General features: G+C 41.2%; 2 protein-coding genes across 5 annotated transcripts in view; both read left to right on the top strand.

Moving 5' to 3' along the window:
* The window catches only part of KIAA1109 (KIAA1109 ortholog), a 147618-nt gene extending 139365 nt beyond the window's left edge, over window positions 1-8253 (top strand). For all 3 annotated transcript variants that reach the window (XM_036241410.1, XM_036241409.1, XM_036241411.1), the window contains 6 exons: window positions 300-551; window positions 1187-1390; window positions 2775-2969; window positions 3409-3543; window positions 4847-5012; window positions 7724-8253. In XM_036241410.1, coding sequence (XP_036097303.1) covers window positions 300-551; window positions 1187-1390; window positions 2775-2969; window positions 3409-3543; window positions 4847-5012; window positions 7724-7940 — 1169 coding nt within the window. In that variant the 3' untranslated portion in view covers window positions 7941-8253. The remainder of the gene's footprint in view (window positions 1-299; window positions 552-1186; window positions 1391-2774; window positions 2970-3408; window positions 3544-4846; window positions 5013-7723) is intronic.
* A 4577-nt stretch (window positions 8254-12830) lies between these two features.
* ADAD1 (adenosine deaminase domain containing 1) overlaps window positions 12831-24444 on the top strand; it is a 36347-nt gene continuing 24733 nt past the window's right edge. For both annotated transcript variants that reach the window (XM_036240908.1, XM_036240907.1), the window contains exons 1-5: window positions 12831-13005; window positions 13880-14068; window positions 16781-16948; window positions 18301-18369; window positions 22522-22647. In XM_036240908.1, coding sequence (XP_036096801.1) covers window positions 12831-13005; window positions 13880-14068; window positions 16781-16948; window positions 18301-18369; window positions 22522-22647 — 727 coding nt within the window. The remainder of the gene's footprint in view (window positions 13006-13879; window positions 14069-16780; window positions 16949-18300; window positions 18370-22521; window positions 22648-24444) is intronic.

The raw sequence follows: 24444 nt of genomic DNA, 5'->3' as shown, positions 1-24444 counted from the left end.
ATACTGAGTTTACAGAGTTACTGTGAGAACTGTATAAACGTCATGCAGGCATTAGTCATTGCAGCAGTGTTAGCTGCAATTAGTAGCAACTAACCACTTTCCTTAGTTGTATCCAGCCCTATGCTACATCTGTCGGGAGACGGCATGTTTATTCACTTCTTCTTCATGTTGTTTTCATCCCTTCCTGGAGTCACTGCAGCTGTAGAAAAGGGCCCTGCTCCCTTCCAGCTGCCAGCCATTGCCCTTCAGGCTGTGCCCTGGACAGGCACCCAGGACAGGCCTGTCTGGTTCTCTTGCAGTGATGGATGCCGCGCACCACCGGCACTGGCCTGGAGTCCTGAAGGTGGTGTCAGGATGCCACATATCCTTGTTCCAGATCCCGCTACCGGAAGACGGAATGCAGTTTGGAGGGTCCATGAGCTTACATGGAAATCACATGACACTAGCCTGTTTTCATGGTCCAAATTTCCGTTCAAAATCCTGGGCCCTTTTTCACTTAGAGGAACCAAACATTGCCTTTTGGACCGAAGCTCAGAAGATCTGGGAAGATGGTAAATTGACACTTACCAAGCTTTTACTCTTTCCTCTCTTCTGATGTAATAATACATGGCAGAGGAACTTTTCTCTCTCCTTTCTGTTTGTCTGTTTTCTCTGTAATGTTTCTGAAGTCCATGCTATTTGTTATGTGCCTGACACCTCAAGGAGTTCCCTGCCAATGAGTCCATTTTTATAAAGTCTGACGTGGTGAACTTGTTTGTGAACTTGCCATCTGCTGTGTTTCTTATTTAGGCAGTTGAAGTTTCTATGGCTACTGCTGGCCATAATCATAAAGGTAGTATTGTAGGTATTTCTTCATAAACATGAACAAAGAGACAGTGGCCGAGTAAGGAAACGGCCCCCAGTCAGCCAGAGGCGGTGGGCGAGGTTCGGCACTGAGCTCCCCCGCGGCACCCCAGAGCCTTTCACTGCCGTTTCCTACTCGGGTTTCTTCATGTGACCAAAACAATGGTTGATGCTGTTCATCTTACTTGGGATAAATCCATTTATAACTAAAAGAAAGAAAACTTGTGATTTTTTTTATCACTTATATACTCATTTTCACAGACCTCTATCTGTTGCTCTGAACACAACTATTTTCTTGCATCTAAATGTAGTTTGTTACATTAAGAAACTTTTTTTCCTCTAGGCTCTAGTGATCATTCTACATATATCGTACAAACATTGGATTTTCATCTGGGCCATAATACCATGGTTACTAAACCATGTGGTGCTTTGGAAAGTCCTATGGCAACAATAACCAAGATAACAAGGCGTCGCCATGAAAACCCACCCCACGGAGTAGCCAGTGTGAAAGAATGGTTCCATTATGTTACAGCCACGAGAAATGAAGGTTAAAAGTTTGAATTTTGAGGGGGGAGATATTTATTTTGTTTTTTCTATTTTGGGCTCTGTTGACTGTTTAGAAGTTAAGTGGGGGGAAGGGTTTCATTTACTCCTGCTTACATAAGTAACAACATTAGTACATGATTTCTCCACGCTGATAATGCAACATCTCATAGACTTATTTTAGATGTAACTGAAAACATTCCAAATAAAACTGGCTTAAATAAATGAAATTAATTTTATTTTATGATAACTAGAAAAATATTTTCATACTAATGCTAAATATTATAGGTTTGGGAAAGTTATTATACTACTAAGTAATAGAATGCCACAGACGTAAGGTTCTGGATGATGAAATAACATTAAACTAAATAATGTTATTCCTATGAAGTCGTAAGTTTAAAGAGAGTGGTTTTGATGAGTTTTTCATTTGATTAGATTCACCAATCTTGTAATAATGAGGTCATGAACATTTTTACTTGGTGGCGGCTTTATGTTCAAGTTACAGTACTGCTTTTGCCAATCATTTCATTTGTGTTAGAAATCTGACTAGACTGAGACATGTTAAGACTTGAATATGTTATTAAAAATGGTGTTTTAAGATGGAAAGGATGATGGCATGGGCCCCGTGGAAAATAGTTACTATGGACTAGGTAACCCCAGGGATCAGAGACTTCTGAGAACAAAGAGGCAAGGAAGCAAATGAGAAGAGTGTGCATGTACTGACTGTCCTTCCAAGTACACATTTCGGGGGAGGGGGTCATTTTTTGGCTGGGATGCTATGGTGGGGCTGTTAGCATATTGAACTGCTCCCTGTGTACCTAGAAAGATGCTAATTTTATAAGACAACCATAATGTAATCTAGCATGCATGTTGGGTAGAATCAGGACTTCTACCTGATTTCAAGATCAGGATCATATTTAATCACAAATTCTGTAAGAGTGAAATATTCAGTGTATGGAGAACGCTGAGATTAATGAAGCTCTTACATTCAGACATGAATTCAGTTGAGAGTAATATTCATCTTATATTTCAAGAAACAAAAAACAAAATAGATTGAATTCTTGGATTTATCCAAACCATGTTATAATGCTTCAGTCTTAAGAACTGTGATATATATCACTATTTGTGTGTGTGTGTGTGTATAAATATAATCACTGCATATATATTAACCTAGCCCTATATTTATTTATGTAAATATGCCTATACCCCTATCTGCATGTACAAGAGATACATAACTATTCTCAAGACCACAACTTCATGGGGCTCTATTTTTTCAAATGTGAGTTTATTTTCCAACTTCTGACACGACGAAAGCTCCTGGGTCAGGTCACGACAGCTGCAGGCCTGTCGTGCTGCCCGGTCTGACTCACTGTCTCCTGCGCACGCAGAGCTGACCCTGCTCCGTAACGTGGACGCCAGCAGCACCGAGAGCAGCGCCGCGGTGAAGAACGCCAGCCTGCTGAGCGGGTTCAGGGGGGGCTCCAGCTACAATCACGAGACAGAGACGATCTTTGCCTTGCCCAGGATGCAGCTTGACTTCAAGTCCATTCACGTTCAAGAACCACAGGAGCCTTCATTGCAGGGTATGTGCAGAAGCAGTTTTTAGTCTCTGAAATTAATAAAGAAAACGCTAAAGGAACTTCAGACTACTGTTTTCCCATAGTTATTTGTGAAACAATATAGTCTGATCATATAACTATATAATTATATACAATAATGTAAATTGATTTTCTGGGTCAATTTGATTGATTTTCTTACCAGCCATGTGACCTGTGGCAAATAATTTAATCCATCTGCACCTCATCCTCCTCAGTAAAATGGAGGCTAATCACTGGACTTGGTTCAGAGGGTTTTCATGAGGAAAAGATGGCACATAAAGTGCTCAGCACACCGTTGTCATCCTGTGACTCACATACAGAAACACTTGTTTCTCCACTGTCGCACTGACCCTTGTGGCTCCCTCGGAGCAGAGACAGGGACTTGTTCAGTAACTTTTGCCATAAAAGAGCTTGGCCCTTGCAGACGCCAGCCTGAAGCCGAAGGTGGAGTGCAGTGTGGTGACAGAGTTCACTGACCACATCTGTGTGACGATGGATGCTGAGCTCATCATGTTTCTCCATGACTTAGTGTCGGCTTACCTGAAAGAGAAGGAAAAAGGTGGGTCACAGATTCTTGTTTGGGGGGTTGTGTTGTTTTCTTTAAAAAAAACTTTTTAATTGTTGAAAGTATTACAGATGTCCCCTTTTTTACCCGCTGACCCCCTCCTCCCTGTACCCGTACCCACCCCGCTCCTGCCCTCCTCAGCCTAGTGTCCACGTGGATTGGTTGTGCGTATCTGCATACAAGTCCTTTGGTTTCTCTCTTCCCACCCCTCCCACCCCATCCCTCTGAGGTCTGTCAGTCTGTTCCCTGCTATGACTCTGGGTCTCTTTTGGCTGACAGCTTATTTTGTTCATTATGTTCCAAATTGTTTGTTTTTCTTTCAAGCTTCAGAAAAGGCAGCTGTCTGTCATGTATGTGAATTTTTAATGGTCTGATGGTAAATGAGTAGAATGTGTCTCCTTCCTCTATGAGTTGCAAATATCAATCAATAAATGAAATAAATATAAATAATCTATTAGTAAGACCATGTGGCAGACTGAGTGTCTGCTGGGTACACACAAGACTCACTCTAACCATGCCTCACGCTGAATGGTATTTTGTACATCACATGTTTCCATGTATGGGTCAACACTATCAGGCCTTGTAGTAGATTCTCACAGAGTAGGAAAGGAAAGAAAACCTCTTTGAAGAAAGATTACTATTCAAGCGAAATGACTAAAGAAACAACTACATGATAAAGGAACATGTTGCCTATTATTTATCATCATCAATTTAGAAAGATTTCATCTTTCATAAGACATTCGACTGTTCACCATATGGAATGAAAAGGCTGCTTACATAAAAAGCTTCTAAGTTAGTACTACATTCAAATACATATATTGCCATTAACATACTGAAACCAGAGTTGCACACATGAAATGAATGAATTATGTGGTATGTGAACTGTATCTCAGTGAAGCGGTTAAAATGATAAGTCACCCACCTCCAGCTGTTCTTAGCAAACCTGCAGTGTCAAGTCCAATGCCCCAGGCCGGCTGTCAGATTTCTGTACCATTAGTTTCAGGCCCACAGATACATGTAAAACATATGCTATTACTCAAAAATAAATGATAATGTTATTTCTAATTATAAGATAATGCAATAACTCTGACATTGGCTTTCTCCAAGCAACACTAATTATTGGCACTTAGTTAAGGCTCATTTAAAAATACTACTTTTTAAGAAATGCAATTAAATGAGGCTTTGGCCAGTTCATAAGTAAAGTGATAAATGGAACAAATTATTCTGTTTATATGGTGATTTAAAATAAACTTACAAGATATGTATTTGCAATATTAATTTATTATTTTCATCATAGCCATTTTTCCACCTCGGATTTTATCTACTCGACCGGGACAGAAAAGTCCAATTATTATACATGATGATAATTCCTCTGACAAAGACAGAGAAGACAGCATCACGTACACCACTGTGGACTGGAGAGATTTCATGTGCAACACGTGGCATCTGGAGCCCACGCTCAGGTGAGCAATGGGCATATATGTTTACCCATATTCTATGGGCTTATTAAGAGGAAATGGGTATAAATTATGTACTAATTAGGTTATTAAATATTTTTTACCAAAGTTATATTTAGAAGTTAGCCAGCTGTAACCTCGACAACACCTGACTGCCGTTTCTGCCGTCCCTCTGCTTTAGCCAGAGTTCCAGCGCAGGAGCGCGGACGCTGGGGCTAGCTCAGCGCCGGCTAGCTGTCCACTGCGTGACCTTCTGTCAGTTGATCACCAGAGTGTCAGAACAACTCCGCTCCCATCCTGGCTATTATTTTTTCACCATCTCACCAAGATGTTGTTTTCAGGCGCTTGAGGTCGCTACAGTAAACTTTTAGTTTGGGAAGATGTAGTGACAGTCACACGTCACTGAGGAACTACACAGGTTCTCACATACGTCATGACAATATAATAGGCTGGACCGTGTCACAGTGTCTTTTTGTCTGTATAGGAAGCAATATAAAACCATCCGTGAAAAGTCCAATTTAATGCTGTCAGATTTCAGTTTCTCTACTGAGTCATGTTCTCAGTTCTACAATCCCAGTTACATCAACTTGTTTTCATATCATAATTTTAAAAGTATTGTCTAATTTTAACTATTTTTATATTCGCTGCTGTAACCAGCAGTACTTGCTCTCTGTGCCCTTGTCTGTGATCAACACTCACAACCTCCCTGCTCCTTTCCCTGTCCTCGCGTCGGCTTTAGCGATCGACATCACTGTCTGACCCGAGTCATGGTTTCCAAGGCCCTCACGCAACACTGCACGATGCATAGGTTTCATTTAGATAAGCTGTTATTCAGACACACTTACACCAAAATAATTCCAACCAACAAAACCTCCATTAGACAGCGGGCTTTCTAGTCAGTGTAATTTATTGTAACCAAATTGACAAAACACTTTGGGGTTAATAGCACATAAATGTGTGAGAAATAGTAACAGTGTCAATACTCAGGAACAACATTAAAATATCACAAAGGTCTAATGCAGAAAACTACTTTAAAAATCTGTTTTGTACTTGTAAATCTAAATAACTATAATTGACTAGTTAAGTCATCACCTAATGTCAATAAGTTGGTTCTGTAACTCTAAGGGAAAAACATATAATGAAACCAATTTTACTATAGGCTACTTAATATAACAAGAGTTAAGTTCCTACAGTGTTATAACGAAAGGGTGTTATTCAAGGACCTGCTTTATCTTTTCATTTAAAATAAGCATCAAATAGTTAAGTCTGCCATAAATATGTCCCTTGCTTTGGCAAACTACCACGAGACTAGACATGTGCAGCGGTGGACAGCAAGGGGCAGAGCAGTGGCTCTGGCCTGCTTTCTGGCCAAGTGACACTGCCCAAGGGCCGCCTGAGGGCCTCATGACCAGTACGCTCTGCCTCAGCTGCCTCAGAAGAAAGATGCAGGGTTGTTAACAATGGTTCAAGTTCATTGACTCAGAATGCTTGTAACTCTTAGTTAGGAGTTTCAGCAGATCGATGCTTGAACACCCTTCCCCTCACTGAAACAGTGGGAGTGAGGCACTGGAGATTAAAATGACAGTGTTAACACTGATGACACTGGTGACAGCGGTTTTCTGCTGGAGTCCGGGTGTGGACTTACCCTGCAGGGGCTCAGTGCCGGGGGGCTCACAGGCGCAGGGGCTGGAGTTGTGTGGTCAGCAGCACTGGGTACGTCCCCAGCCACAGGCAGCCAGGCACAGTCTGGGGCTCACCTACTGAGGGACCTGTCCTTGGAAGACCTGTGGCGTAAAGGAACAGGCCAAAATGAATGTTTCTGAAAGAAGGCAGGGAGAAGGGTACTGAACTACACTACTCACTCAGTTCCTCCATAAATTTGCCAGATAAATCATCAGTCAGAGAGCAGAGGCCAGAGGTGTTTCACTAATGGCTATTCCTCTACACCAGCGGTTCTCAACCTGTGGGTCGCGACCCCTTTGGGGGTCGAATGACCCTTTCACAAGGGTCGCCTAAGACAATCAGAAAACACATATTTCCAATGGTCTCAGGAACCGAGACACCGCTCCTCCATCCGTCTCCAGGCGGGTCCGCCCACATGCAGATGCGCCCACAGACAACACGAGGAGCTGTATTCAAGGGTCCAGCATTAGGAAGGGTGAGAACCACTGCTCTATACAGAGAGAGATACTAAGAACAGGAAGAACATGGTTCTTCCTTCGAACATAGTTAGCACAGCAAACACTGTATATTTTATTCTCCCCGCCCCCACCACTGTGCCACATACTTGAATTCTATTTTTTCAGCTTTATTGAGGTGTAATTGACAAAACAAAGATATTTTAAGTGTATGACAACCTGACTTGACATACATACACATTTGAAAGGATTTCTCCCACCAACTTAATTGACATCTTTTAGAATGAACTCAGTGTCCTTTAAATGTTTAAGGTGACTATGTAACTTTAGGCTTAAAATGATCACAGTGAAATTCACTGAAGTCCATTACTGTATGTAGGCTTATCAAAGATACTTATAATCACACATTTTTAATGCTATTATAGTGAATCCAGGAATTGTAGGTTAAATTATTCAAATGCACCTACTGAAAATATTTTTGTCTTGGGCACATTATGGAGGCTGAGTGATGCTCTTGAACTTACCTTCAGGACTGTGCTGGGACACTGCATCTCTAATTATTATTTATAATTATCTTAGATTAATTTCTTGGACTGGAAGAAAAATTGATCCAGTAGGTGTTGATTATATTCTTCAAAAACTGGGCTTCCATCATGCCAGGACTACTATTCCTAAGTGGCTTCAAAGAGGAGTCATGGACCCACTGGACAAAGTTCTGTCGGTTCTTATCAAAAAACTCGGTACTGCACTACAGGATGAGAAGGAAAAGAAAGGAAAAGACAAAGAAGAACACTAAAAAGTAACTCAGTCTGTGAACAATTATGATTTTGTGTCCGTTAAGTTTTATTACACTGGAGTGTTTTTTTATATTAAAGTTATTTTAGATATAATTTTAAAATAATTCTAATGTTGTGGCCATTATATTGAAGTTAACCTGTTTGTTCTAGTTCCACCGTTCTATATACAGTGAAGTATTGCCTGATAATGTAAATTTTGTGAAAAACTAGATTCAAATGTATTCATCTACTCAGTAGGGTTTATAATTGTATTATGTGCAATATGATTCCTGCATCTTAAAATATTTTGAGAGTAACTGTGAATTTCCTGTTTTTGGCCATACTTTTAGAAAAAGTCTTGTTCATAATGTGATTTTTTTTTTTTTGGTCATTAATTGCTTTTTCTTTTTTTAAATTTAGACTTGTATAAATACCTATTTGTATATAGTTTGAGTAATTGTGTATGATTAAATACCACTAAAATATTGTTTGTAACTATTGTAATAAAGTCACAATAATTGGTTTCAGTCATAGTTGTTTTTGAGTCTTCTTCCTTTGATAGCTTATTTTTATAATTAAGAGATGCCCACCCTGTGTTAGCTATTCAGTGTTTATATAGAAGATAGTCAATACTTATATAAATGAACTCTGTATAAAACTTAGCTGAAGGAGGACACAGTCAGAGTACATTCTTTTTTTTTTTTTAAATCCTCACCCAAGGATATTTTTCCATTTATTTTCAGAGAGAGAGGGAGTGAGGAGGAGGGAGAGAGAGAGAGAGAGAGAGAGAGAGACACGGAAACATCGATGAGAAAGAGACCCATCTACCTGCTGCCTCCCACACAACCCCAACCAGGGCTGAGGACCGAACTGCAACCAGGGTACGTGCCCTTGACTGGAATCGAACCTGTGACTCTTTGGTCCACAGGCCGACGCTCTAACTGCTGAGCCAAACTGGCCAGGGCTATTATAGTACATTCTTTATGAACATGTGTATATGTATTCTTTTGGGCATATGAAGGTAGGTGTATAATGCATATATTGTGTTTATAAAGGTATATGTAGAATGTACATGCATTAGTATAATAAAAAGATTTTTAAAGAATAGCAAAATCTAAAATAATACTCAAAAGTAGCTATAATACTCTTAATCACAACTCAGATTTGAAATCAGCCAAGTCAGAACAGTCCATTTAAAAGTTGGGTAAACAATGGAATTAACCCAGAGCTAGAAAACACCTCAAAGTGTCTCACGCAGAATTTGCTCTCAGGTGGATAAGGCGTTATTTGCTGTGACAGATTTAAGAAAAAAAAAAGCCTCCAGAAGAGCCAAGACACTTAGACAGCCAAGGACATTGGTAGAAGGATGGACAGATGGATGGACAGATGAACAGTGTTAGTAGGGAAATTAAAAATTGTTCTCTATTGTCACACAGCAACTTAGTAACACAAAACTAAAACCCTAGTGACTAGAGTCATAATTTCGTATTCTTTCTGCCTGATCTCTCTATTCTTCCTCTAACCACCCCTACAGATGGGGGCTATAGGAACACTGTGTCTATTGATCAAACTTACTAAAGAAGCATATCCGATTCCTACTTTGGATCTACTGTCTAAGATAATACTGCCAGAAAGGTACTTCATAAAACAAAGTAAACAAAGATTAAACAAATTAGTTCCTTACTTGAGTCTTTCAGGTATTAATTCTCTGCTTCAAAGAAAATTATACCAGTAAGTTCTAAATGTTAACATTTTCCCATGGCTTTAAGTATTATTGACATGAGATTACAAAAAAAAAAAAAAGGTGTAAGTATAGACTTACCCTATTTCTGGCACTTAGAGTGGTAATGCTATAAAAAGAAAAGGGCAGCCCTGGCCGGTTTGGCTCAGTGGTTAGATCGGCCGCCTGCAAACTGAAGAGTCTCAGGTATGATTCCAGTCGAGAGCACATACCTGGGCTGTGGTTCCCAGCCCTGGTCAGGACAGTGCAGGAGGCAACCAGTCGAAGTGTCTCTCTTGAGATGATGTTTCTCTCTCCCTCCCACTCTATCTGAAGATAAGTGGAAAAATATCCTTGGGTAAGGATTCACAAAAGAAAGAAAGAAAAGGGCAATTTGAATCTGTATCTATTCAAACTTTCTGTGGCTCTGTTGGACAAGGCTATGAGAAAACCATATTTGTGCATTGTTTATGGGAAGTTAAATACGAACATTATAGGAATTCCAGAAGAGAAAGGGACAGAAAGTATAGTTAAAGAAATAAGGGGTGAGGACTTCCCAAACCTGAGAAGAGAAATGGATATCCTGATCCATGAGGTCCAGAGGACCCCAAACAGCTGAACTAGAATAGGGGTACAGAGAGACATTATAATTAAACTATCAAAATTCAGACAAAAATAATTTTAAGATGAGCAACAGGAAAAAAAGAAGGTACATACACAGAATACACGGGAACTCTTCAAGACTACAGGCAGAATTCTAAACAAATTTTTCAGGCCAGGAGAGAATGAGATGACATACTCAAAATATTGGGTGGAAAAAACTGTCAAACAAGAATTCTATACCCAGTGAAGCTGTCCTTAAGAAATGATGCAGAGAGAAAGACTTTCCCAAACAACACCTGAAAAATTTCATTGCCAGCAAACCTGCCTTACAAGAAATGCTAAAGAGTTCTTTAAGTAGAAGTAAAAATAAATAAATAAATAAAATTAAATGGTAATTAACATCAGAAAAGCACAGAAAGATAGTGTAAATTCTCATTGGTGATGACTATATATAATTATAGTTAGATTCTGCAATATGGTAATAGTTATCTAAAATTCACTTACAATTCTAGTTTAAAAGTTAAAGTAATAGCCCTGGCCAGTTTGGCTCAGCGGTTAGAGCGTTGGCCTGCGGTCCGGAGAGACCTGGGTTCGGTTCCCGCTAGGGGCATGTACCTCGGTTGCGGTTTGTCCCCGGCCCTGGTTGGTCGTGCGGGTAGCAGCCACTCTATGTGTCCCTTTCACATCGATGTTTCTCTCTCTCCCTCTCTTCCTCTCTCTCCCTCCCACTCTATCTGTACAAAAAATGAAAAAATGTCCTTGGGTGAGGATAAAAAAAAAAAAAAAAGTTAAAGTAATAAAAATAACTAAGTACAATAATCTGATCGTAGTTATACAATATAAAAAGCATGTAAATTGCAACAGTAATAATCTAAAATGTGACGAGCAGAAAATGTAAATGTATAAACTTTACAAGTTCACTTGAAGTTGCTACCAGTTTAAAATAGGGTGTCATAAGTTTAAGGTATTTTAGGTAAACCTCGTGGTAACCACAAGGAAAAATCCTGTAGCAATTATATAAAAGAATACATAGAGAAGCCAAACCATGATACCAAAAGACATCAAACACACACACGAGAGAGCCAGGTAAGAAAAAAAGTAACAGATCTACAAAACAACCAGAAAACAAAATAGCAGTAGTAAGTCTTACCAACAAATAAAACTTTAAAACTAAATGATTAAATTATGCAACTAAAATATAATGGCTAAATGGATAGAAAAACAAGATCCAACAATATGCTAAAAGAGATTCACTTTAGCCTTAAAAACACACATAGACTGAGAGTGAAAGGATGAAAAAAGATATTTCAACACATTTTGGTGATCACGAAAGAAAGATACATTTTTACTGAAAATGCATTGCTTAATGAGAGGAATGAGCCTTTTTTTTCACCCAATTACCTGTGTATTTGTGGATGGATATTACTCGTTACTGTGATGAGGTATAATTCCATCAATACTATTGTTATTTTTGTTTCCTTTTTGGTGAAAATGGTATAAATCAACTTCAGAAACCTGTCCATGTAAAGAAGTAGAGGGGTGCTTAAACTGTGTCATAAGGACGTCACTCAATTCCTTGGCTCCTTTGGGCGTGCCAAATCCGCGTTAGAAATGCACTACTAAGATACGGTGAACGACCTATCAGCTAACACCTCCGTGCAGCCAAGAGCTGAAAACACCCACGCTGGGTGGAACAGAATGGACCCATCAGTTCTCAAAGCCTCCACCTGTTTTCCCAACTGTCCGGCGGAAGTCTCGGGTGCTTTATTCTGGACCCGACAGGCTCGGAGGAAGCCCAGCCCGTCCAGGTGCCGTGACAGCGCATAACTGGGGATGAAGCAAAGGGTTTCCTCGAAACCACCTTGGATAAAGAGGGCCATGGATAAGGAGGCCCGACATGAGTCCCCGTGCACAAGGTGGCCCCAAACAGGGACCTGCGATGGCTGTGGGGCCACCCGGGCGCAGAGTGAGTGACCAGGTCCCCCGGCGCCACCGTATCAGGCTTTCCGTCGAGGAGCTCGGAGCTCGGCTTCGGGCCGGTACCTCCACGCTCAGAGCACGTGGCCTGCGCCAGCGCCGCCAACACACGTGAGCATGCGCGGCTCCCCACGCTCGGTGACGCAGGCGCAGGCGCAGACGCAGGGGCGCGGCGCAGGCGCAGAGACGGTTGGTGCTCGGAGGAGGCCTGGGCGGGCGCGTCAGTCTGGGCCGCAGGGCCACCCGCCGGGAGACCGTCTTGGGAAGCCGCAGCGCTGGCCGCGGGGCTCTCACGCACGGTGGCCTGAGGGGAGAGGTTGAGGCCGGAGGTGGGCCTCAGCTGCCCGCCCACGAGGTTGGACCAGCAGGGCCGCAAGGACGATTTCGGTGGGTGGGACTTGGGCCGGGCCCGGCGGGTGCCCCGGACCGGGTGCCCCTCCTGCTCCTTCCCCGGAGCCCGAGGGCTTCAGGCCGGCCCGTGGAGCGCAGCCGGGGCGGGGAGAGGGGAGCCGGGCCCTGCCCCGTGGAGCCGGCCGAGCAGCGCCGCCGGTTGGAGACGGGCCCGTGCGGGCTCGTTTCCTGCCAACTTTGCCGGTTCGCAGGTGAGAAGATGGCGGCCAACAATGGCTGGTTTCAGCAGAGCTCCAAGGTCCCTAGCTTTGCCCAGATGCTGAAGAAGAACCTGCCGGCCCCGCCGCCCGGCCAGACGGTGACGACGCCCGCAGCGCCGTCCCCGCAGGGCGACAGCCTGTCCCGCATGGCCTCCAAGGTCACACCGGTGACGGGTACGGCGTCCCTTCCACCTGCGGTACTGCCCACGTCCCTTAGGACTCGGGCCGGCCAGTCCGTGCCTGCGGGCTGGGGGCCGGCCCCTGGCGCTCGGGGAGCCCGCAGAGGCCCTCCCCGCGCTCGGCCCTGGGCGGCCCGTCCAGCGTGTCTTGCCACGTGGAGGTGAGGCCGTAACCCCTTCGCGTGGGGTTCCGGGCGCAGCCGGGACAGACACGCCTGAACAGTGAGGCCGGCTCCCACGTGAAGGGTGATATAAGAGTCAGGGGGGCCCTGGCCGGTTTGGCTCAGCGGTTAGAGTGCCCGCCTGCGGTCCGGAGAGACCCGGGTTCGGTTCCCGCTAAGGGCACGTACCTCGGTTGCAGTTTGTCCCCGGCCCTGGTTGGTCGTGCGGGTGGCAGCCACGCGACACATCGATGTTTCTCTCTCTCTCTCTCTCTCTCCCTCCCACTCTGTACAAAAAAAAAAAAAAAAAAAATGGAAAAAAAGAGTCAGTGGGAAAACCAGAAACGAGGGTCCAGTCGCAGACCTGCGTTGTACTCTGTTGTCGGCCTTAGTGTCCCAGTGGCCAAGAGCGCCCCGAAGACCTGGGCAGGACTGCAGTTGGGTGATTCTTGGGTACCCCTTGATGACACGCCAGCGACCTAGCCCCTCCTTGCAGAACAGCCGTCGCGCTCCAGAAGGACAGGTTGCACTTGGCATTTGTGCCACAATTGTTTAGGAGAAACTTGTCTGTCATGGAAGAAAACACAGATGGCCAAGTGTGTCAGGGACAGTCTTCCCCTTTAGGGAAGAGCTTAGTGCTTTTTTTACTTGTCTTTTTTTGTTGTTTTTAATTTAGCAAATTGACACGTGTAAACATTTATTTTTTAGGTAATTTTCCAGAACCATTGCTTTCCAAAGGTCTTTCATCTATTTCAAATCCTGTCCTTCCGCCAAAAAAAATACCTAAGGAGTTTATAATGAAATACAGACGTGGAGAGATAAACCCTGTGTCTGCCTTGCACCAGTTTGCACAGATGCAGCGGGTTCAGCTGGACCTTAAGGAAACAGTAACAACAGGTAAGTGAAAGCTGTGTCTGCTCATTACAGGACGGGAGAATTTTTTCCTGGTAAAAGCAGAGCGTGTAAGTGGCACTACATTTGATTATTTTCTATATTCGTGTAATGTTGGGGTTAGATAACTAATATTTTTTGGCTAGAATATTTCAGAAAAATTTATATTAATATTTCTTTAGCCTTTTGAGAATCTGCAAACAACTCATACAAAAGATTTATAATCATGGGATTTTGATACTTTGTGTATGGCTAGTTGAACTGAAATTTCATTATCCTTGTGCGTTATTGGCAGGTGTAACTACTTGTAGATTAAACATGCTTTTCAGGGATTTTAAGTATTTGGACTATGATTATCTTATGAGCAGGATTCTGTGAAGTTGATGCCTAACAAAAATCATGGTCACATGGCACATGATTGATACTCGTGTGCAGTCTTGTCTGTTTCCTCGGTTGTCTCTAACTGCCCTCAGCCAGGAATCTGTCACCACTGTGGCTGTGGAGTACAGATTAGTAACATGCAGAAAGCAGCTGTGTCATCACCTCTGACCAGCGACCAGGGAGAACTTAGAAAGGTGGAGGGGTAAGAGAACGAGTACTCTTAAGAGGCACTGACAGTCTTAAAAACATGTTTAACATGTGTACATACATGTGTGTACATGTCTGTGCAGATAGGGTCTTAATGTAGAGGGGAGTTTTCCTAGGTCCTGCCACTGTAGGTTTGATTACATCATGTGATCAATACTATGAGCTTAATATCCTGTAACTGGTCAGCTTTCCTCCACTCTCAGACTACCCTTGGAAGAATGTAGACTATTGGTCACAGTAAGAAAAACTTGATCGGGGCAAATTTTCATCAGTCTGAGCAAAAACTACTCAAAACACAATCCACTGATTATTAATAGTGTTTATTTTATGTACATAGTGCTAATTGAATAATCTCATTCAGTGGGTTTGTTGGTGAGATCAGAGTATCAGTATTTTTAACGTGCTCTACAGGTGACTTAGATCTGTTCATAGTAAAGTTTGAGAACTGCCCTGGCCAGTTTGCTCAGTGGTTAGAGTATCAGCCCTCGGACCAATGAGTTGCAGGTTTGATTCTGGTCAAGGGCATGTACCTCAGTTGCGGTTCATCCCTCGCCAGGGGCCTGCGGGAGGCAGCCAGTCGATGTGTCCCTCTCATGTTGATGTTTCTCTCTCTCCTCCCCACCTCCATTCTATATGAAGATAAACAGAAAAATATCCTTAGGTGAGGATTAAAAAATATATATGTATACGTGTGGTGTGTGCGTGTGTGTGTATATATACATACATATATAACATACAAAGTTTGAGAACCTGGGGTATAAACAAGATAAAGCTTGAAGGCTTCCCGATGCATCCAGGACGCTGACACAGAGTACTTATTAACGATTTCATGAGTAATATCTCACACACAAGAATCATCTGGGCTACTTGTTAAATATACAAACTTTTCTCAGGTTAAAGAAATTTGGATTGGAACCCAGGTGGTCCTGAAGGAAGAAACTTGGGAAACTGAGGTCGTAGATGATGGGAGGAAAGCAGTTTCCCAGATGCAGTCAGGAGTTGCTTGTAACCTTGATGTACTTCTTCAGAAACAACCAGCAGTTAATGTAATATTTGAGAAGATAATATCAAGTGACAGTGTCCTTAGCCATCCATAACCAGAGTAGAGACTGACGTTCCCTAAAGACCTCCTAAAGTCCAAATACCAACAACAAGTAACACTTGAACTGGAACTCATTGGCCTGTACATTTAGGAAATGATTTCATTTCATTTTTTTATTTTTTTTATCCTCACCCGAGGACCTTTTTTTTTCCATTTTTTTGTTCAGATAGAGTGGGAGGGGGAAAGAGGAAGAGAGAGAGAGAGAGAGAGAGAGAGAGAGAGAGAGGGAAACATCGACGTGAAAGGGGCACATCGAGTGGCTGCCACCCGCATGACCAACCAGGGCCAGGGACAAACTGCAACCGAGGTACGTGCCCTTAGCGGGAACCGAAGCCGGGTCTCTCTGGACCACAGGCCAAGCCAAACCGGCCAGGGCTCATTTCATTTTTTATCAGGAAAATATGAAAACTAGTAAAAGTAATTGTGTAAAGGTAATCCTAGGAATTTTGCATGATTGGTAATCTTTATTTTGTTTATATTTTGGTTTTCCTTGTGATTCCTATTCCTCTACCTTTCCTAGGACTGAGATGGGTTGAGTTGCTTACAGTGACTCCCTGAGAGGTACACAGGATTTCTTTAAAGGGATCCTTTCTGGATTTTTAAGAATATTGGGGCACTTGGAGGGAGGGAGAAATTCAGTTTTATTGGTATTGAAGTTTGAAAAAAGAGAGGTGTTACCAGAATCTGCACATTGTGCCTGTCATAGGTCATTTGATAGATGTCTCAATGCTTAGCATTGTTGGGCATTGTTTAAGACAGTGTCGCTCCTCGTGTGGCCTGTACTATGAAGCTGGCCTGCTGCTCATTAGGAATCTGGAGCCAGCTGGGCTGCTTGAAGGACTCTTCAGAACTAGTTCAGGGACCCCCCCCAGATTTCCTTTTTACCTCTAATAGGCCTACAAAAAACCCCTGCTGATCCGAGATAGCTGGTTTTCCAGTTTTGTACTTGGATGTTTTCCTGTGTAACATATTTTTTTCAGGGTTATACTGTGAAGTCCTGCAGCATTTATTCTGAGTTGTTTTTCAAGGTAACGTTTTAGGACCATATTTTGCTTTTTGTGCTGTGGTGGATGGTATTCAGTACAAGACTGGACTGGGACAAAATAAAAAGGAATCTAGATCCAACGCAGCCAAGTTAGCTCTCGATGAGCTTCTGCAGGTGGATGAACCTGAGCCAAGAAGTTTAGAAACACCAGGTAAGGGCTCTTGATTATAAAGTATTTATAAAATATATCATGTTTAGAAGGAATCACCTGAAAGGTTTAAGGAAGTTACTTGGCAACTTCGAGTTAGAAGTAGCAGGGTCTGAATAATTTTCTCCATTGCTGTCTGATTGCTAAGGTATTTAATAGTAGTTTAAATCGCTTACATCGATTTCAGTCCCAGAAGAGAAAGATACGTTGCTGAACTGTCAGATAACTTGTCAGATGGTCAGTGGGTTTGAGTCCTGAAACTTGCTTTTCTCTGCAAATTATTAGATTCTTATTTTGTATTTAACACTGTGCATTTAATACTTAAAGGTTTTTAATGCAATTTTTGTTAAGTTTGCCTGTGTTAAAATCAGTCATGCTAGAATTACTTGAGAAAACAATGGCTTAAGGTAGAGTAGAAAATATGCTAAGAGTGTGAACTCCAGAATTAGATTGCCCAGGTTGGAATATCGACCCTGGACAGACAAGTTATTTGCCTCTAAGTTTATCATTTGAAAAGTGGGGACGATGGTAGTGCCCGCTCCTGTGGCTACCGTGCCAGGCCTCTAAGTGCACGTGAACAACACGTGATCAGTGGTAGCAGTTCCCATTAAATACAAATTTGAGAATGTTAACATGTTGCATATGTTAGCATAGTAAGCAGTTTTTGTCATATTTCATGTTACATTTTAGTTTACCCTTTGGTTTAGTATCATGTTTTGTTGTTTTTCCTTGATTTCCTAAGTTTGGAACCAAATTGCAAAGCCATTGCAAAGAATGGGACTAACAGCTTTAAAACTTTGAATGTAGTTCCCCTAGAAAACACTCTGGTAAAATAGCATTAATTGCTTCGTGAAATAAGCCAGGTAAGAGAAAGACAAGTGCCGTGTAATTTCACTCATGTGGAATCTAATGAGCTAGTAATCAAAATAGAAACAGAATCAGAGATAGAGAACAGGCTGACAGCTTGGTGTGTGTGTGGGGGAGTTGAACCAAAAGAAAAGGTGATACTTTTTACTTATTAAATTTTTAATAGACTATTAATTTTAAGTATTTTGCATAATATTACTGTAAATAGAAAATTGTTCTAAGCATCTAAAACAGGGTTTTACTTTAAACTCTTCAGAACTCTTCAGAACACCTGCTACAAAGCAAGCATAAGCAAGCATAGTAGCAGAAGATTAGGAAGCCCAGAGATGTGTTTGAGACTTGGCTGTTGGATATTTGATGGTCTAGAGTTGGCAGAGTATACAGAAGAAAGTAATCATTCTGGGGTTGCCATTTTATTACAGAATAGTAAGGTGCTTGCTCTTTAGAACGATGGTGTTTTGTCTCCTTACACATTTGTGTGCTTACAGGTCCTCCTCCCATCCCTGCAGAACCTGCTGCTTCACCTGAGCCAGCATACGTTTCAAAGGTGCATTATGGTAGGAAAGTCCTTTATGGTGTTCCTTTTTAGAAGAGTAACCCAACTAAAAGTGATAACAACATATCATTGTTGAGGGGGAAGAGATAAACCACAGAACTTATATGCGTGTATGCATAATCAATGGACATGGACAACAAAGCTGGGGAGGGAGCAGGAGAGATGGGGAGGAGGGTGTCAATGGTGGGAAAAGGAGAAACATCTGTAACAAAAACAAATTAATAAAAATAATTTAAAAAATAAACTGCAGTAAAAAACATAATAAACCAAAAATTTGCATTCTAACCCATATATATTTGACTAAACTTACTATTTAAAGCAGAAACATTAAAATTTTGATTCTTTTTTAAAAGCTTCAAAAATATGCATAAGTATGAAACTATGCATTAGTATTTTATCATTCAAACCTGTCATACTTCCACAAAGAGGAGAAATTCATATGCTGCTAAATATTAGAGAAACAGAGAAAGGAGAAGAAAGGTTGAAGAACTGCCTTTTCCTAGGAGCAGATAGTTCATCAGTGTCATGTAACTGCTTTTCTGAGAATTCTTTGCCTTGGTGGCTGATCATTCATGAGAACCAGTGGCTTTCTTGTGCTTGATGGTTGGGACGTTCATGTCAAATAATTTATTCACTTTTTTTTAATGGTAGTTACTTGTTGCTCAAGCCCAAGAAAACTACAACTGCAGTTACAAGTACTTATTGTGTGACCTAGGAACAGTTATTTCTCTGTGCTTCTAATTTCTCCTTTTATAAAATGGTCACTACAGTAATTATGGTGTAGGGTTATTAAAAGGAGTATAAAGTATTTTGATCCGAGCCTGGCACACAGTAGATGCTCACTAGATTGTAACTACTAATGTTGTCACACTCTGGTGTTCAACATTGTGTGGTAGTCACTGTGTACTGTTTCTGTTAGGCTATGAATCCCCTGAACAGCAGGAACAGTTTTCAGGTTTGTTTTTCTTTTTTGTTAATCCTCACCTGAGGATATTTTTCCATTGGTTTCTAGATAGAGTGGGGTTGTGGGAGAGGAGAAATATCGGTGTATCAGTGTAAGAGAGACACATCGATTGGTTGCCTCCCGCATGACCCCGCCGAGGGCCAGGGATCTAACATGCCCTTGACCTGGAATGGAATCTGAAACCCTTTGGTCCATGGGCCAACTCTCTCACCATGGAGCCAAACTGGCCAGGGCTAGAAAGTATTCTTAATTTCTACATTGGCTACATAATAGTAATACTCAGACTACAGAGTATTTGTAGAATTAAAACAAGAAATTAGAAGTCTTTTTTCTAGGTCTGGAGACTGGGATTTGAAAACAATTTTATGCTGAATGCTTGGTTTCCATTGTTATTTTATAAGACAGAAAGGCTTTGCTCATTTGCCTGCTTGCACAGAAGGAAAGGTCAGGCCAGAGAAGAGAGGCACATTCCAAAGGACTAGACCTCATGGTCCTGAGCATTGATGAGCAGAAGGGCAGCGAGGGGCCGTCCGACAGCAGGGACCTTTTAGCATGAGAAGGAGCTCTGGTCTTTCTTTTCAGCCTCTGTGGACGTTTCTAGTGAATAGTGGGACAGAATTCCAGGTAGATTTGCATATAATACACATTACTAGTACGCTGAGAAAACAGGTCCATCTGGTAGGAAGGAAGAGCATGTGGTCAACAGTACATTGAAGGAGATGCAGAGTAGAGTCAGGTTGGCTAGGGTCGGGTCTGGAGTTGGTGTCAGTCAGAAAAGGGAGAACAAGCATCATCCTTCAAGCTCGTGTGTAAACACAGAAGTTGGATGTTACTGCTTTTGAAGAGGAAGGATTTTCACCCATAAAAATCTGAACAGTTCCTGTTGAGCCAGCTATAGAGGGTACCACTACTTCCAGCCTGTCTGCTGCACCGTATCTTTGTTAGAAATAGTGACATTTGGCTCTGAAGATAGGATCATGGTTACACACAATACTGAAGATTACTTGAAATTAGCACCTCCAAATCAAAGAGCATTATGTGTGGCATTTCATCTCATCCTTTATTTCCAATAATTTGAGATAACATTTTATTCCCTCAGGAGCCAGCACACATTTAGAGGGGAAATAGCATTGCCGTTGCTCCTTGTTCCTTCACACACGCGCTAATGAGACACACATTTACTGAGATTCGATTATATTCACATTATTCATTAATTCCTGTAACACTGAATAAGATCAAGAGGTAGATCTGATGTCATTAACTCACAAATGTTCTTTAAGATATAACCTTTTAAATGTGCAGCAAAACAGCTCTTGGCAAATTCATAATTCTTGTTCTGTCAGTACTAATTGCAGTGTATTTTTCTGTTCTATATCATAACACAAAATAGTTGCTAACTATATAGGATGTAAGTAAATAAATTATAGTGGAGTACATTCATCCTGTGGAACCATTAAGAAAAATGAGATAGCACTAAGGTCTACCCTTGAATGATGTCCAGGACCAAGAAAATGCAAAAAAGTGGGTTTTAGAATGTCCCAGTTTTTATTTTTGAAAATGATGTGTACATATAGATTGTTTTTCAGACTATTCATAACAAACTGGTAATAGTGGCTGCATTTGGAGAGGGAGACTTCTGAATGGATATCTCTTACATTGCTGTTTCAGTTAAAAAATAGTGCCCTAGCCAGTTTGGCTCAGCGGTTAGAGCGTCGGCCTGCGGTCTGGAGAGACCCGGGTTCGGTTCCCGCTAAGGGCATGTACTTTGGTTGCAGTTTGTCCCCAGCCCTGGTTGGTTGTGCGGGTGGCAGCCACTAGATGTGTCTCTTCACATCGATGTTTCTCTCTCTCTCTCCCTTCCACTCTATCTGTACAAAAAATGGAAAAATATCCTCGGGTGAGGATAAAAAAAAAAATAATGTTTTTATTTTTTTTTATTTATTTTTTTTATCCTCACCCGAGGACATTTTTTTTTGATATTTTGTTCAGATAGAGTGGGAGGGAGAGAGAGAGAGAGAAACATCGATGTGAAAGGGACACATCAAGTGGTTGCCACCCACACAACCCAACCAGGGCCGGGGACAAACTGCAACCGAGGTACATACCCTTAGCGGGAACTGAACCCTGGTCTCTCGGGACCGCAGGCCGATGCTCTAACCGCTGAGCCAAACCGGCCAGGGCTAAAAATAGTTAAGTTTTAAAAAGTTATTAAATTAAATACTACTTCTCTTGTATCTCTTGGTGATAAGTAGAGCCAAGTTGCTGAGTCCTTCTCATTCATATTTTTACTACATAAGGACCAAAACCTACGCACCACACATTGCTGGTTTTGACCAACCTGAGTGAAATGTATGCTAACATGCAATTATAATAATCTCCACATGGCATGCTGTGTGATGAGATAAGAGAACATAGCCAGAAGTTCATTCTCTTTCCCCCAGAGCTTCATTTTGTAATTAACTTTCTTTTTTTTTTCTTCTTCATTGATCTTTTGAGAGAGAGGAAGGGAGAAGGAGAGAGAGAGAGAAGCATCGATGAGAGAGAACATTGATTGGCTGCCTCCAGCATGCCCCCCACTGGGGATCGGGCCCACAACCTGGGCATGTGTCCTGACCAGGAATGGAACCAGCAACCTCTTGGTGCGTGGGTCGACACTCAGCCACTGAGCCACACCTTTCTGACTGTTCTTTCACTTTCATTGATAATGTAGCTTTACCTGTTTTTGCCAAGAAGAGAGCATTAGCAATATTAACAAAGAAAAATTCAAGTTTAACAAATATAAACAAAAACATGTAAATGTGAAGTGAGTCACAACTAACTGAAGAGAGTTGCATCCAGTTAGCATAACATTCATTAGCTGAGAAGGTGAACATGGAACTTCTATTATTTGTGTGCCTATATACATTACACACACACACACACATTTTTTTAATCCTCACCTGAAGACATGCTTTTATTGATTTTTTTAGAGAGAGAAAAACATTGATGTGAGAGTAAGACATGTATTGGTTGCCTCTTGCACACACCCAGATCAGGGATCGAACTGCAATCATGATATAAATATAAACTTTCTTACATCTCTTCATAAATTAGTAACTCATTCAATTGTGAGATTATAACATGAATAATAGAGGCCTCTGGGAGAAATCATAATGTTCAAATTCATAATGCATTTTATTTTTTTTCTAGAAAGGAGACACATGCAGTATGCAAAGATTTCTCATATTGTTAAAGAAACATTTAATCAACTTATTTATAGTCATTCAGAATATCTGAAATGTAGCAATTCATTGGCTGCTTTTATAATTGAAAGAGGTAAGTCCAAATATTTGGAATGTGTTAGTGTGTAAAAAAACTATTAAATATCTTAATGGTCTGAATTATACAATAGTATTTTAATTAACTATCTTTGCTCCTATTGACAGTGGTGTTTTATTGATTTGAGGTGGCCTTTTCTAGTAGGTGTGGGTTATTAAACACAAAGATTCCTAAAGGTAAATGTAAAGTATACTGACCAGTAATCAATAATAGATACAGAATGGTAAAATGCCTAACATTTTAAACAATAATTCTTCAGTCTAATAACCTGAAATCTAATCCCCATTATAACAGACATTGAGAAGTACTCTATAAAAACGAACATACTTTCTTCATTTTGAAGTAAAAAAAGATTAAAATATAAAAAATCATGAGCCCTCTGGTTTTTCTTGTGGATATTATATGTGATTTCAACTATATTTTATCTTTTATTTACTCTTTAATATTCTAAATTGAACATTAATTAAAAGTGTTTGAGCTCTATATTCATCTCTAAGTAAGATATTAAAGATGATATAAAACAATTTGAGATTTGGTTTGTATTCTTAAGTCCAAGATGATACAACTTAAAAACTGGTTTCTGTAATCTAAAAATGCATAATAATGCATAGATAGGAAAGAACTGATTGGTTTAAAATCTTTGAGAACAGGTGAGACTTAAACTGGATCCTTAAGGGTTAATAAGGTTTGGATCAAGGAAAGGAAGACGTTGTTGGAGAGAGAGAGAGAGACACACACACACACAGACCCAAGGAGAGGGGGCCAGCAGTGAGAGACTGGGACAGTGAGAGAGGACTTTGGTGCGAGTGCAGAACACGTGTGAGGATACAGAACAGGTTGGTAGATGTTACCAGTTATGGAGGGGCTTAAAAGCCAGTCAAAAGTTGGATTTAATGAGTTTGATAATAAATTGGGAAACATTTTTGAACAGGGATTGATAATGTACTATAGTTTTGGGAACATTAGCATCAGACTCAGTTCTGCAACTTCAGTCACTGGAAAAGTTATATACTTAACATTTCTCTGCTTCAGTTTTCTTCTCATGTATTAAAAATAGAAATTGTAACAACACTGACTTCACAGAGTTGTTAGGGTTAGATATGCTAGTGTAAATAAAGTAGTTAACCTGGTACTTGGCATTAAGTAAAAGCTTAATAAATTACATTTGTGATTATTTAAGATAATTGATGTTTAAGCAGTACTGAGAAACAATTTTTTAAAAATATTACAAGAATTTAATCTGAATTAGGGAATCACAGCTAAAATGGTTGTGTCGGAGTTACCTACATTAGAGTTGAATAGACATGAACATGAAGAGAGAAAGTAACATCATTTGAAGTTTACATGGGAGAAGGGTGCTCTCATGTGCACAGGGCAGCTGCCGCCAAGTTGTGTGAAGAGTGTGGGAGAGAAGAGTAATCCGACTGGAAACATGAGTGAAGCTGAGTGAATTAGTGCCCGTTCCTGGATGAACTCCCACAGTCCGTACATACTTGAATGCACTGTTACAGACCCCAGGTGGATGTTCCTCGCTGCCCAGCCAGCCTGTCTGCAGTGGGACTGGTCACACACCCTTCCATAGTGGCCTCATACTTTGGCTTTGTTCTCAAACGCCCACCAGCCTCTCTTCCATCCTTACTGTCATTTTCTTTTTCTGTCACAATTTTTAATTGTGCCTGTAAGAAGTTATCAAATCTAAACTTATGTCCTCTTCTACCTGTCTGAGTACTTTCCTGCTTATGTCACCTTCTCTGTTGTTACAGTGGAGGGGGGAACTCTCCTCCTGAAGACGAA

This window comes from Molossus molossus, unplaced genomic scaffold (genome assembly GCF_014108415.1).
Source record: "Molossus molossus isolate mMolMol1 unplaced genomic scaffold, mMolMol1.p scaffold_m16_p_4, whole genome shotgun sequence".
NCBI classification, from domain to species: domain Eukaryota; kingdom Metazoa; phylum Chordata; class Mammalia; order Chiroptera; family Molossidae; genus Molossus; species Molossus molossus.
The sequence above is the reverse complement of the archived record's forward strand: the minus strand, read 5'-3'. Positions and strand labels throughout refer to the sequence as shown.